Here is a 12,252-nt window from a genome sequence, read left to right on the forward strand (position 1 = left end):
CTAGGCATAATGCAACTGCAATATGTCCGAAGTTATGAGTGGATAAAAAAAAGTATTTAGGGATTAAACTAGCTACTATGTAAGAGCTTCTCAGCCCCCTGTTAGGAAGTGTGGTGTTATGGCTCGCACACGCAGGACTGGGCGCCTTGGGTTCTGTTCCCATTCCTTTTACTGACCCACTGTGTGACCTTGCTGCTCTGTGCCTCAGTTTCCCCATCTGTAATAATCCCGGGTAGCTTCAGAGGCACCCCTCGCCGTCTGCCAGGCAGTAATTCCTGCTTGCGATGGGCTTGGCGCGTCCCTGCTCTAGAAGGAGCAAAGTAGTTGAAATGGGTGGCCGCGGACAGGCGAGCGTGTTTACCGAGGGCGTGGGGAGGAGGGGGTTAAACCCGGCCCGGCGCGGGCAGGGTTAAAGTGGGAGAGCCCCGCAGCAGCTCCGCGCGCGCGGCTCAGTGTGGCGGGGCCGGAGCCCGGGCGCTGGTCAGTGATGGAGTCGCTGCCATGACAACCCCGGGAAGGCAGCGCCCGGGCGGGCGAGCTCCGAGGCGATGCTCCCGGCCGGGAGGGAGCGCGCAGCTGGGCTGCTGAAAGTGGGGGCAGCCGCCGGCTCCTGCGCGCCTCGCCTGCCAGCCTCTCGCCTCCCGCCGGCCGCTGCGTCCTCCCCTCGCTGAGCAGAGCCGGGGCCAGCCGGGCTCCTTCCCCGCGCCCCGCGCCCGCCGGAGATCGCAGCCGAGTCCGGGCGGTCCGCAAGTTGCAGCGGCGGAGCGGATTGCGGTGCCCGGCTCCCGCGGAGGCCTCTGCCCGGCTCCTCACTTTCTCGCTGCTGCCGGGGGAGCCGCTCGCCAAAGCCGGAGCTGGGAGTTTAGACCTCGGGGGGCAGGGAGCGCCTGGGCAAAGTGAGATTCCGAACTGTTCCTGGGAAGAGCCGGCTGGTGAAGCCCCCCGCGCCTCCCCTCCTCTTCCCCTGCACCCCGGTGCCCCCTTCCTCCTCCCTCGCCCAAGGAATACTGGGGACTCCCTCCGGATGCTCGGTTCTCCGAGGCTGGATTGCCAGGGGCGCTGCTAATCTCCGAGGAGCTCCGTGCCTGCCCTGCGCTCCCACCCTGTTTGCCTGGTTTCCCCCCCGTTTCTCCTGGTTGCCTTGTCGGGTGTGTTTCTGGCCTTTTGGAAAGTCCCTGCTGCCCAGGATGGGGGTCGGCGGGTGCTTAGTCGTGCCCTGGAGGTGCCTCGTCGTCCTCTGTCTCAGGCTGCTCTTCCTTGTGCCCGCAGGAGTGCCCGTGCGCAGCGGAGATGCCACCTTCCCCAAAGCTATGGACAACGTGACCGTCAGACAAGGGGAGAGTGCCACCCTCAGGTAGGAGCAGATGTTTTTCCTCTGGGTATCTACAGGGGTCTTGCTCTGTGGGTGCTCCAGTCCCAGGTGCATGCCAGGGGCTTTTGATGCCACATTGCTACGGGGGGGCGGCTGCTGCTTAGCCTGGGCTCTGGCCGGTTTTGTCCTGACTGTGGCAGGATAAGACCCCCGAGTTGGGGAAGAAAATGCAACGCTGTGTCTGGGGCTCCTGCGTTCGGGGCAAGTGGGGTGGGAGGGGGGCAGGAAGGGTTGCTGATATAGGGAAGCGGCTGCTGGTTCAGAGAACGCCACGGTGTCTGCAAAGGAATGTAGAGGGCAAATTCTGTTACTCCCTTGGTACTGGAATGCAGATGCCATGCAGGGAGTGGGCAGGCAAATATAGGTGCCAGGCAGTGAAGCTGGCAGTGAGATCTGGTTGCCAGGCAGGGAGTTACCATTAACTGACACCCCCGTTCCCTTCCTTAAAGTTACTGAAAGGGAAGGGGAGTGGGAATTAGTCTTTATGCCTCTGTGCCGGTATCTGCTTGGATTGCCAGCATGGTGTTTAAGGCTCTGGCATCTCTGGCAATGCTGGGGCTGTGGCTTGGTCACTTTGTAGAACATGTGGGCTTGTGTGTGCCTGTATTTTGGGATCAGGAGAGAGCTGGTCCTCTGAGGCTGATGTTGCTGTTAAAGATGCCTCCGTGCATGTCCAATAAATATGAGCTGGGATTGTGTGTGTGCAAAGTATAAATGGTGCTGAAGTTTGAGTCCCCTGTTTGGTTTGCAGGCACCGACAGGCGTGTGGTGAGAGCCAGAAGCGGGCTCTTCTTGGCACGAGAGGGGCAGAGTGAGGAGCAGCCATAAAGTGTCAGTGATGGGAGGGGTGTCAGTTTGGTGCCAGGCATGGCGGGTGCAAACGCCAGTGTGCCTCGCCCGCAGAACTGCTCATTAAAATCCCATTGCATGCACGCTCCGGCGTGGGGGGGGGGGGTTCCACTCCCTGCAGGCATTAACTCTTTGGAGCGTTCAGAGATGGCTTGGGGCATTTCCCTCCTCCTCTGTTAGCCATGCTGGGGGGCTGTTTAAAGGGAAGAGATGAGCTTTATTCAAGGGATGCAGAGGCTGAGGATGCTGCCAAACACATAATGTCTCAGATCGCAATCAATGCGATATCTGGGTTGTCCTTTACCCGGACACCCATTCCTCCTCTGGCAGCAGACGGACATGGTCATCTAATAGGTCTTTTCTGTCTCCGATGACGAGGATCTTTCTTTTTTTTTTTTTTTCCTTTTCTTTAAATGATTCGTTTTAATTGCAAGCATCACAACCGGCGATTAAAACTCTCTGGTGCTCAGGAGCGACTTTTTAGTGGCCGTGTGTTGCTCCGGCGCTACATGACCGTCTGCGGGGTGTGTCAGGCAAAAGCTAAACTCTCCTACTTCTTTGCGTCAGTGAGTGGAGCAGTGCCAAGGGTGGGCAAAAAGTGGGGCTGGCTCCAGGGGGGAGGCCATGGAATGCTGGTTGAGTCTCCTTTTTGAAGTGGTGCAGGGAAAAGAAATGAAATTAGGGCCACGTACTGCCCCTGGAAACATAAGCACAATGCCAATGCAGGGACTACACCTCACAGGTTCCTCCAGCTGGGTTGCTGTCAATTCCCTCCTAGCCTGCACCTGCTTGCTCGCTGCAGGATTCCTGGGTTTCGAGGATCCCAGTAGCAGCAGAGAAGGGTGGTTGTCCCTCGGATCTGATCCGCATTAGCCTGGCTGTGTGTGAGGGTGTCTAGTAATGGAAAAAACAGGGGGTGACGAGCTCTTTCGGGAGAAGCTTGCCCATGACCTGTCCTGACTCCCATCATGAGCAGCACTGCCCGATGTTCAGAGGCCAGTCCTTCATTTGTGACCGGAATGCATGCAAAAGGCACAGGAATGTGGGTGCCAAGTACAGGGGCCGGCAGGGGCATGTGGGCACCAGGCAGCAAAGGTGACACTGGGATACGGCTCAGGGGGCTGGCATTGACTGACACCCCAGTTCCCTCGCTCCCCACCCCCCAAGTTACTCAAAGGGAAGGAGGATGTGAATTGGTCTTTATGTCTCTGTGTCAGGTCTGACTAGAGGGGCAGGGGGGACTCTGGCAGTGCTGGGGGTGTATCCCGGTCACTTCATTCTAATGTAAGCCTGGGCACTTTGCACGTGATAGAGATGTACTCCACTGCGAGTGGTCCTGTAGTGTCAGCCTAGAACAAAGGATCAATAGGGTGAGTCAGCAGCCGGGCCATTTCCCTTTTTATGAATGAGGCCCGTAGGAAAGAATGAAAAATCCTGCACATAGATGGGCTGCAACGGAGCCACAGGGAACGTGGGTTCAGTTGAGCAGGCAGCAGCAGTGTGATTGAATGCATTCAGCCAGCACCCCGGGACGGCAGTGTGCTTTGCTGAGTTCGACACTAGAGCCCATCCACCACAGGAGCTTAATGAGAGACACTGTTTGGCGACAGACGTCCACAGACTCAAACACTCATGTACCAATATGCGTGAAGAGATGCACATTTACACCTTGCACGCATTCCCAGGGACGTGCGAACCATGTGAGCGTAATACCCTTCTAGTGGCCATTGCACATCAAAGCTAACAGCCTACTAATGTATCATCTCGTGGAGTTAGTCCTTTAGCTCAAGTGGCAGAGGACTGTGTTTTGGCTGGTTCTGGGTTCTACCCCTGCTGATGACCCAGTTTGAGAATCATTATTCAAGCAATCATACTCTTGGTTACACACACCACGTGTACGCTCACAGATGCCCATGCCCACACATGTGCTTATAGACATGCAAACCAGGCCTATGCCCTACACCCATATGCATAAGCATGTGCACCGTGCTCACCTGTGACTTCACACGTGTGCTCATGTGGACACACGGGCAGTCACAGACACTTGTGGGCACGCTCGCTTTGAGCTGTGCAGTGGTTACAGGCTGGTGGGGAAAAGTGCAGGAAAATAACGATTTCCAAGATAGGAAAGCAAAGAAGCATGAGTGTCTCTTGCACTCTCTCCTCACCCTCCTTGTCCGAAGCCTGATGGCAGAGGCTGGCTCCATGTGTAACTATTGATCTGTTGTTTGAGTTAACTTGTTCTGAATAGTAATGCTCTTCAGAGAAGCTTGTGCTGATCTGGGTGAGGCCACTGTCCTTCCCCATCACCACCAATGGGTTTCTCCTCTGACCCTGTAGCTGGGCAATGCCCCCTTAACTCCTGGCAGCATGGAAGTTAATGGCCAGGTCTACACTAACCCCCAAATTCGAACTAAGGTACGCAACTTCAGCTACGTGAATAACGTAGCTGAAGTCGACATACCTTAGTTCGAACTTACCGCGGTTCAGACGCGGTCCACACGCGGCAGGCAGGCTCCCCGTCGACTCCGCGGTACTCCTCTCGCCGAGCTGGAGTACCGCAGTCGACGGCGAGCGCTTCCGGGATCGATTTATCGCGTCCAGACCAGACGCGATAAATCGAACCCGGAACTTCGATTGCCAGCTGTCGAACTACCGCGGTAGTGTAGACCTGGCCAAGTGACTCAAAGAAAAGGCTTCCTTGTTTTCAGCTGATTTCCATTTGAGTTTGGAAAGCAGCGAACTGCAGCAAAGCTCTGGAGTTTTGTTCTTGTCCTTTCACAGCCAGCAAAGGGAACACGAGTTTAATAACTTGGCTGCCAAAGAAGCAGATTCCCTGGAGCACTATGAGAGTCCTGGACCCCCCCCCCCCCCAACTTCTATCACATTAGCCAATTAGGCTGTTTTAAACTCTGTCCACGCTGTCCCTGAGAATGAAGTTAATTCAGCGCTTGTGAAAGGCACCAGATTGGCAGCCCTGGGGAGCCACGCTTTGTCCACAGCGCTGTTACAGCCTGGGCAGTGACCAGGGAAACTCCTCACGCCGCCCCATGCCAACGTGCTTCCATCCTGGCATAGAACAATCTCTGTCACAGGGTTAAAGAAGGGTCCACTCTCCCTGGCCCATTCAGTCCTTGACCTCTCTGCTCAGGGGCCGAGCTAATGTCTGTTACAGGGTCGTTTTAGGACAGGCACCCCTGTCAAGGGGTGACCAGGCTGAGTATCCACCAATTCATCGGATCAATGCCAAAGATCATTTATTAGATCCGGGTCCTTGACCTGCCTGTCATGACTCTAAAGGGGATCATGCACGGCTGTCGGGGGTCCACAGTTTGACTGTGCGCTGTGTGAAGAAGAACTTCCTTTTATTTGTTTTAAACCTGCTGCCCATTAATTTCATTTGGTGGCCCCTAGTTCTTATATTATGGGAACAAGTAAATAACTTTCCCTTCACTTCCATAAGAAGTCAGCCACCTACGGTAACTCCTTTTAACCTCTTTGTTATGGGAAGATTGAGGCCTGTCATCTTCCTTTCCACTGTCCTCTACGCTTCCCATTTCTAGCTGGACCAGAAGCACTGATATACCATGAATGACACTCCTCTTACTATGTTTCCAGCCTGATTGGAACCAGGAAGTGCCAGATGCTGCATGAAAAAAGTCTGCAAGTGGGTGCATTGCCCCGAATCCCGCTGATTTGTTGTCATAGGGTACGTCTACTCTGCCGCTGGGAGCATGCCTGAACCCCTTGGGCAGCTTGTCCAAGTCAGGATCTGTGGTCTCCCCAGCTATGCTGCTATTTTAGCATGTTAGCTCGAGCAGAGCTAGCGTGTCTGTCTCCCCAAGCTGGGAAGCATGCTCCCAGCTGCAATGTAGATGTACCTGCAGAGAATAGCTATACTGGCAATTTCACTCCACGCTTTAAGCCTTGATCCTGGAATTGCATCAGCATCTGATGACGTTTGCACCCATACAGCATCACACTGCAGTCACTGGTGCCCCCAAGCAGGCCACGGGCCCACGTGGGTCCGATTTCAGGGGTGGGGTAATTTTTTTGCAGGTGTTTTGTACATTTTTTGGCCTGGTTTTGCTTGATGCAGAGTTGAACCCCCTATGTTTTTGCTTTTGAACTGAATAACCCAAAATGTCCACACTGAACGCAATGGACTTTTGCCTGGGTTGGGCTCATAGCCCCAGAGTTTCCTGTGGTCTCGACTAAGGCCCTGCAAAACTGCAGCATGTTTTTCCATGGACCCTTTTGCCACATTTTTCAGGGCTATATTTTGCATTTTCATTTCACCCCATATTGCACCCCTGGAATAATATTGGGGAAATGGCAACTTGGCTCCAAAACAAAACAGGCCTGTTTTCACTTGGACTCATGGAGACTACTATGAAACTTCCCAGTTCCTAAGTGAAAAAAGAACCTGGCTCAGAAAAAGGCCTGTTTTCTCTGAAAATGGTCCCAGTTTAATATTTCCAACAAACGGGCTGATTTCTGGTTCGCAGCCAACTGGGGGCAGTGCTCAGATTTCAAGCCTTTCACATGTCTGTTCATATTTCACCCACATCAAGCTTTCACCTAGAACTGAAAAGAGGCTGAAATTCCCTCAAAACGTTTGCTTGGTTCCTCTGAAACTCTTGCAAATCTCCTGGCTCAAGTGTTGGGGTTTGTTCTGAACTTTTCCTCTGGTCCATAGCTGAAAATGCAGCGTGTGGATTTTTTTCCCCTGCTCCCACTAGTGGAAACACAAGGCAAAATTCAGCCCAAGCAGCGTGCGCCTTTGGTTCACTCTGGGGAAGCCGCACCCACATACACCAGGGCTCAGCTTTGCTCCGTTGTTGCTTGTCTCTTTCGGATATTTGAGCACATTAATGAATACTGGAATCTCACCCTCTTCCGTGCCAAGCACAGCTCCTGATTCCGGCCCGATTGCAGGCTGCCAGGGTTGAGTGACGGGAAATCTCTCCTGCGGTTTTTGGGCTGCTGCCAGTGGTTTGTAATCAATGAGCTGAGAGAGTCTCTGCCAGGATGCAGGGGATGGAAAAGCTCCTCCCCAGCTGTCACTTTGAAGGACCCATGGCAGGGATCTCTTAGGACAATTTGAGCACTGGGCCTCACGCCCCCCAGCAGGATGTCCAGTGCTGGAAGGACTGGTGCTCTTTTGAAAAGAAGCTGGAGCAGGGCCGAGGGCAGCAGGGACAGGTGGAAGTGGATGGGCAGTGCCAGGCATTCAGTGGATGGGACAGTGCAGGTGGTGAGTGGAGCGCAGCGGGTGAAATGGGGCAGTGGGCAGAGCTAGACTGGTGAAGGTAGAGTGGGGCAGCCACCATCCCTGTGCAGGTGGAGGGCAGCAGTCGGAAGCGGGGCAGCGATGAGGAATGGCACTGTGAATCGCATGGTTTCGTACTCTGCAGCCCTGCGTACAATACGCCATGCGTTCCTGGACCTCAGTCCCTCCCTGAAGGGGTGCTGCTGCAGTCATGTGGGGACTTTTTCACACCTCTCCTTCCCGCCAATGCAGTCAGAGTCACCCTGAGTCTCTCACCATTCACCCCAGCACTCCCTGCTCCTGCCCCGGCTCACTCCCGGCATGCTTGTACACCCACCGAACTCCCCGCTAGTGGATCAGTACTCACGTTCCTCTCCAGGGCTCAGGCCCCCAGCATGCTGTTCCCATGAAGTATTCATCCCGTTCTGATGTCCCGAACGTTCACCACCTGGTATTTTTTCCACCTTCTGCAATTGTTCATTTCAGAGCTTCATCCTGTAAACTCCTACCTGCTTTTCCCTCCCTGCTTGCCCACGGATGGGTTCTGTGGGGGCTTGGTCTGGGCTTTCTGCTTCTGACTTCCAAAGCAGAGGAGAAGTCACCCGGCTTCTGCTGCTCCCTGAGCTGTAAAAGAGCCCACAGCTGTGGGGGTAGCCTGGACAACACTGTGGGTGTGCAGGGCCAGGATAGAATTAAGCCACTGACTCATTTGACGCCATCATGAACAACTTCTTCTGGCCCCTTTAGTGCCCTGTTCACTCTGCCTTGATCCCCCCCTGCTCCACATGGGTCACAAGAACCTCATTTTGGGTTGTGGGAGTTTCTTATATTTCCCTTCCAGGCCCAATCCCTTTAAAGATTTGTGGTCTCTGGAAGGGAGAGGCTGGCAAACCAACAATTAAATAGATTTTGTGCTAAGGCCTTTGCATAAAGGTGTATGTGTGTATGACCCACAGAACACATTTCCACCCACCCTCCAAGCGCCACCTTCACCATGAAAATCATTGCAAATTATAGGGGGGAGTACTGGGAGTCCGAACTCCTGGGTTCCATCCCTGGCTCTGCCTCGCTGTTCAGCAAGTCACGTCACCTTTCGCCCGTAAACTGGGGTGCCCTGCAGCGCACTTTAAGCTCCTCACTCGAAAGGGGCTGTGGAAGCGTGGAGCATTATTACCGGTGTGTATTGTTCAAGGGAAGCTTGTTTGCAGCCTCCAAGTCAATTGCTTTGCTCATGGTGGCATGTTTTTATAAGGGGAGTTTATTGCTAAAGTGACAAGTTAGTACATCTCGGTGACGGGAGAGAGGTGGCTGAGAAGGAACCAGGTTTAAGTGAAAATAGTTGTGATATGCGTGGATTTTTAAGTGCCGTTTCCATCGAAGAGGAGCTCAGTCCGGGGAAGGTTTCCCTTGATATTTTTTTCTGATAGACTGGCTGCCTGTAGAGCATCATGTGCTCTGGACCTGTCTGAAGGAGTGTCCCAGCTCATGGAGGAGTGATTGCAATGAGTGATTGCAGCTCATGGAGGCTCTGGTCCTGGGTCAGCAAAGCCGTGGCAATATGGAGCTCCAGGTGGGTTTGTATAGCCTGTGCTTCACTGCTTCTGTACCCGCGCTAGCTAGATTAAAGCTACGGGAGCTGCAATCAAACTCCATGATTGCAATGTAGACATATCCCAGACCTCTGGTCCTATGGGTCAAGCATATAGTCCTGCACCTATCAGCTCTCTGGGTTAGAAGCTGCTTGTCTGTCTTGATAAGAGTTACGTGGGTGGGACACAACTCTAGAATGTTTTCACCTCCCATACCAAATATTTCACATATTCATAAAAAATAATGAAGCCAGCTTTGGAGAGTGTGTTGTTCGGCTAGTTATATAAAGGCACAAGCAGCTCTTTGGATCAGGGATGGGGTCTTGCTATGTGCATGTACCTTGTGAGTGCTGCTGGAATGCTAACAGCAGCAGCCATGCTAGGAAGGGGTGAGTAACTCCAATGATCAGTTAAATGAGACAAAGGAAAACTTGTCCCCGTGCTGCCAGGGCTCATGAACCCAGACGGGGAGAGCTGTGATCTCATGGATTGGGGGCAGATTAACTCGCTGTACATTTAAATAGCGAAGTGTTTTCGGTGGCAACTCAAGGCATCTCTAAACGTGGTGGCTGTGAGTGCTGGAGGTGTGGTGTTGAAAGTGCTGGGCTGGGACTCAGGAGATCTAGGTTCAATTCCCTGACTCCCTGTAAGAACGTGGGCAACTCATTTAATCTCTCTGCCTTTGTGTCCCCATCTGTATAATGGGGATAATACTTCCTTTCTCCCACCCCTTCTCTTGTCTATTTTGATTATAATCTCTTTGCGGCAAGGACTGGCTCTATGTCTGTGTACAGCGAATAGCACAACGACGTCCCTTTCTTGGTCAGAGCCTGTAGGGGCTGCTGTAACAGAGATAATAAATGGAGAAGTCCTCCATTGGAGGGGAACCCTCTGGTGGCTTACGGGGTGTGTCCAGGGAAAATAATATGTGGCTGGGGCATCGCTGTATCTGGCTGTTCCCCATGTGGCAAAATAGCCCCATGGAATCATTGCCAGATGGCGTAGATTAGAGCAGTGTTAAATTAGCTTTAATTTGCACTGGGGGACCAGTCTGGCACTTCTGAACCTAGGATCAGGGAAGTGCAAAGGCAGCTTAAAGTCCTTCCCTCCCAGACATGTCCTGAAGTGCTCCTCAGCTGGTCCAGAGATCCTCGCCTCTTGTTTTCCTCATTCCACTATCAGCTTTGTGCCTTCTTTCTCAATGCCCACCATCTCCCATTCCTACATGGCAAGCCGGCCCTGGTGCCTTCACCTTCAAATCCGTCTCCAAAGTCAACCATTTCTGCGGCACGCTCCTGTTAGCATTGTTGATGGGCCCAAGCCCAAGTGAGCACTCCTGAAATTGCGATACTCACTGTCTGAGCCCACCTTTGGCAAATGTCTCCCGCCTGTACAGATCTGAATGTCCTGGAGCTGGGGTATGAAGGACGAAGACCCGGATAGCTTGACTCCATCTCTAACTGGAATCCTTACCCAATGCCTCATCCTCATATCATCTTGTTTGGCATTGCCAAAGCCCTTAGTGGCCATGCACCTGTTGTTGTTTGGCACAGCTTCCTTACTCTATAGTGCCGTGTGGATTTACTGTGGCATATACGTATTAACTAATACATATTGGGGACCAGTTCTTCAGCTGGAATAAATCAGTGTCACTCTATTGACTTCAATGGATCTGTGCCAATTGACTCCAGCTAAGAGTTTTCATCTTCCTATATCTTCTCCCTCCTCAAACAAACAAACAAACAAACAAAAAACCTTGGCAGTTTTGTGCATTTCTATTATTATTTTTGGGCCCCTTGGCCCCCCAAAAGGGGATGAATCAATCTCTAATCATATCAATGGGTAAAAAAAGAGGTAACACAATTGTAATGAAAATATACAGTCAAACCAGGGGATGGGGAATGCTATCTCATCAATGCAATAGAGACAAAGGGCCCAATCGAAGACTCATTAAAGACCACGGGAGTCTATTTCTTATCCTTAATGGACTTTGGATCAGGCCGGAAGAAAAAAATTGGGTTTGCTGGAATGTTCCAACTGTCAGTAAGTTGTGAGTGGGGTAGCAAGGCAGAGAGATCTTCTAGACACAGCGTTGCATCTTTGGTCATATTGCATCCATGTAAAATGCTACCATGCTGATTCGGTTACATTTTACAAAGCAATGGAGGATTAGCCCCAGAATATCCTTATGTAAAATGTCCTGAGAATCAGACTAACCCTCCGTGTGCTGGGGTATCCGTTATAATGCTGAACCATGTCCAAATTATTAGTATATTAAAAACCTCGCTTTTGACTATATGGAAGCTTCAGCCTGCAATGAGTGGTGTGTCCCCCTACCAAGAAGCAGCCATAGAGGAAAGGAGTTTATGTGCATAGTTAGAGAGGCGGATGATTTCAGGATCAGTGTGTCAGGTTAACTTTGCAGCTGATGGGGGAAAAAAAAATATTGGTGGCGCGATTGAGACAAGGTGGTGAAGGGCTGCGATGCACCTAAAGGTGGTGACTACTGTGTGTGGCGGGGGGATGTAAAAAGAAAGGGCACAGATTGTTGAATTAGAGACAAGGGAGTTCAGCTCTGCATGTCAATGAGGACAGAGTAAGTCAAGAATAAAACTACCATCCAACACAAGCAGCTGGTGAAATATCACAGTTTTTTTCCCAGAGATGGGAGATTTTGACCGACTCTGAGCCTGCAACCATAAATGGCTCTGACACCTGCGTCTGTTTTATCAGACACATGCAGAGCCCCGGAGACGATCCAAACATTCATTAGTTCGGGTTTTAGAGTCTGTTTTTTTTTTTGTGGTGGGTTCATTATTTCTCAGCTTCGCTTTCTCCATGAGCAGCAGCAGAGTTTTTCAAGCTCATGTTTTCTGGGCACCTCTAATGAGAAGCATAGTATGGAGCAGGCAGGCAAGTCTAATTCTCAGAGGTGAGGAAGATGTAAAATTGTATAAATAACAGAAGTGGGGCAGAGTCACAGAATTCAAACCCAGGTTTTGAATCACCCCGAAGGTCAAGGTTGTTTGGACCCATCATTGAGATAGGGGCTAGTCTTGAAATTTTTATACAGATCTAGGCTACAATCCTGAACCATTCACAACTCGGGGGTTTGGATCTAGGGCTTTGGTTTAAACCAATCTCTAATAAATAACATTTCTGCAGTCCTT

General features: G+C 51.8%; 1 protein-coding gene across 5 annotated transcripts in view; it reads left to right on the forward strand.

Moving 5' to 3' along the window:
• The first annotated feature begins 1,187 nt into the window (after positions 1-1,187).
• NTM (neurotrimin) overlaps positions 1,188-12,252 on the forward strand; it is a 280,999-nt gene continuing 269,934 nt past the window's right edge. For all 5 annotated transcript variants that reach the window (XM_065417010.1, XM_065417011.1, XM_065417012.1 and 2 more), the window contains exon 1: positions 1,188-1,354. In XM_065417010.1, coding sequence (XP_065273082.1) covers positions 1,188-1,354 — 167 coding nt within the window. The remainder of the gene's footprint in view (positions 1,355-12,252) is intronic.

This window comes from Emys orbicularis, chromosome 15 (assembly GCF_028017835.1).
Source record: "Emys orbicularis isolate rEmyOrb1 chromosome 15, rEmyOrb1.hap1, whole genome shotgun sequence".
Taxonomy (NCBI): domain Eukaryota; kingdom Metazoa; phylum Chordata; order Testudines; family Emydidae; genus Emys; species Emys orbicularis.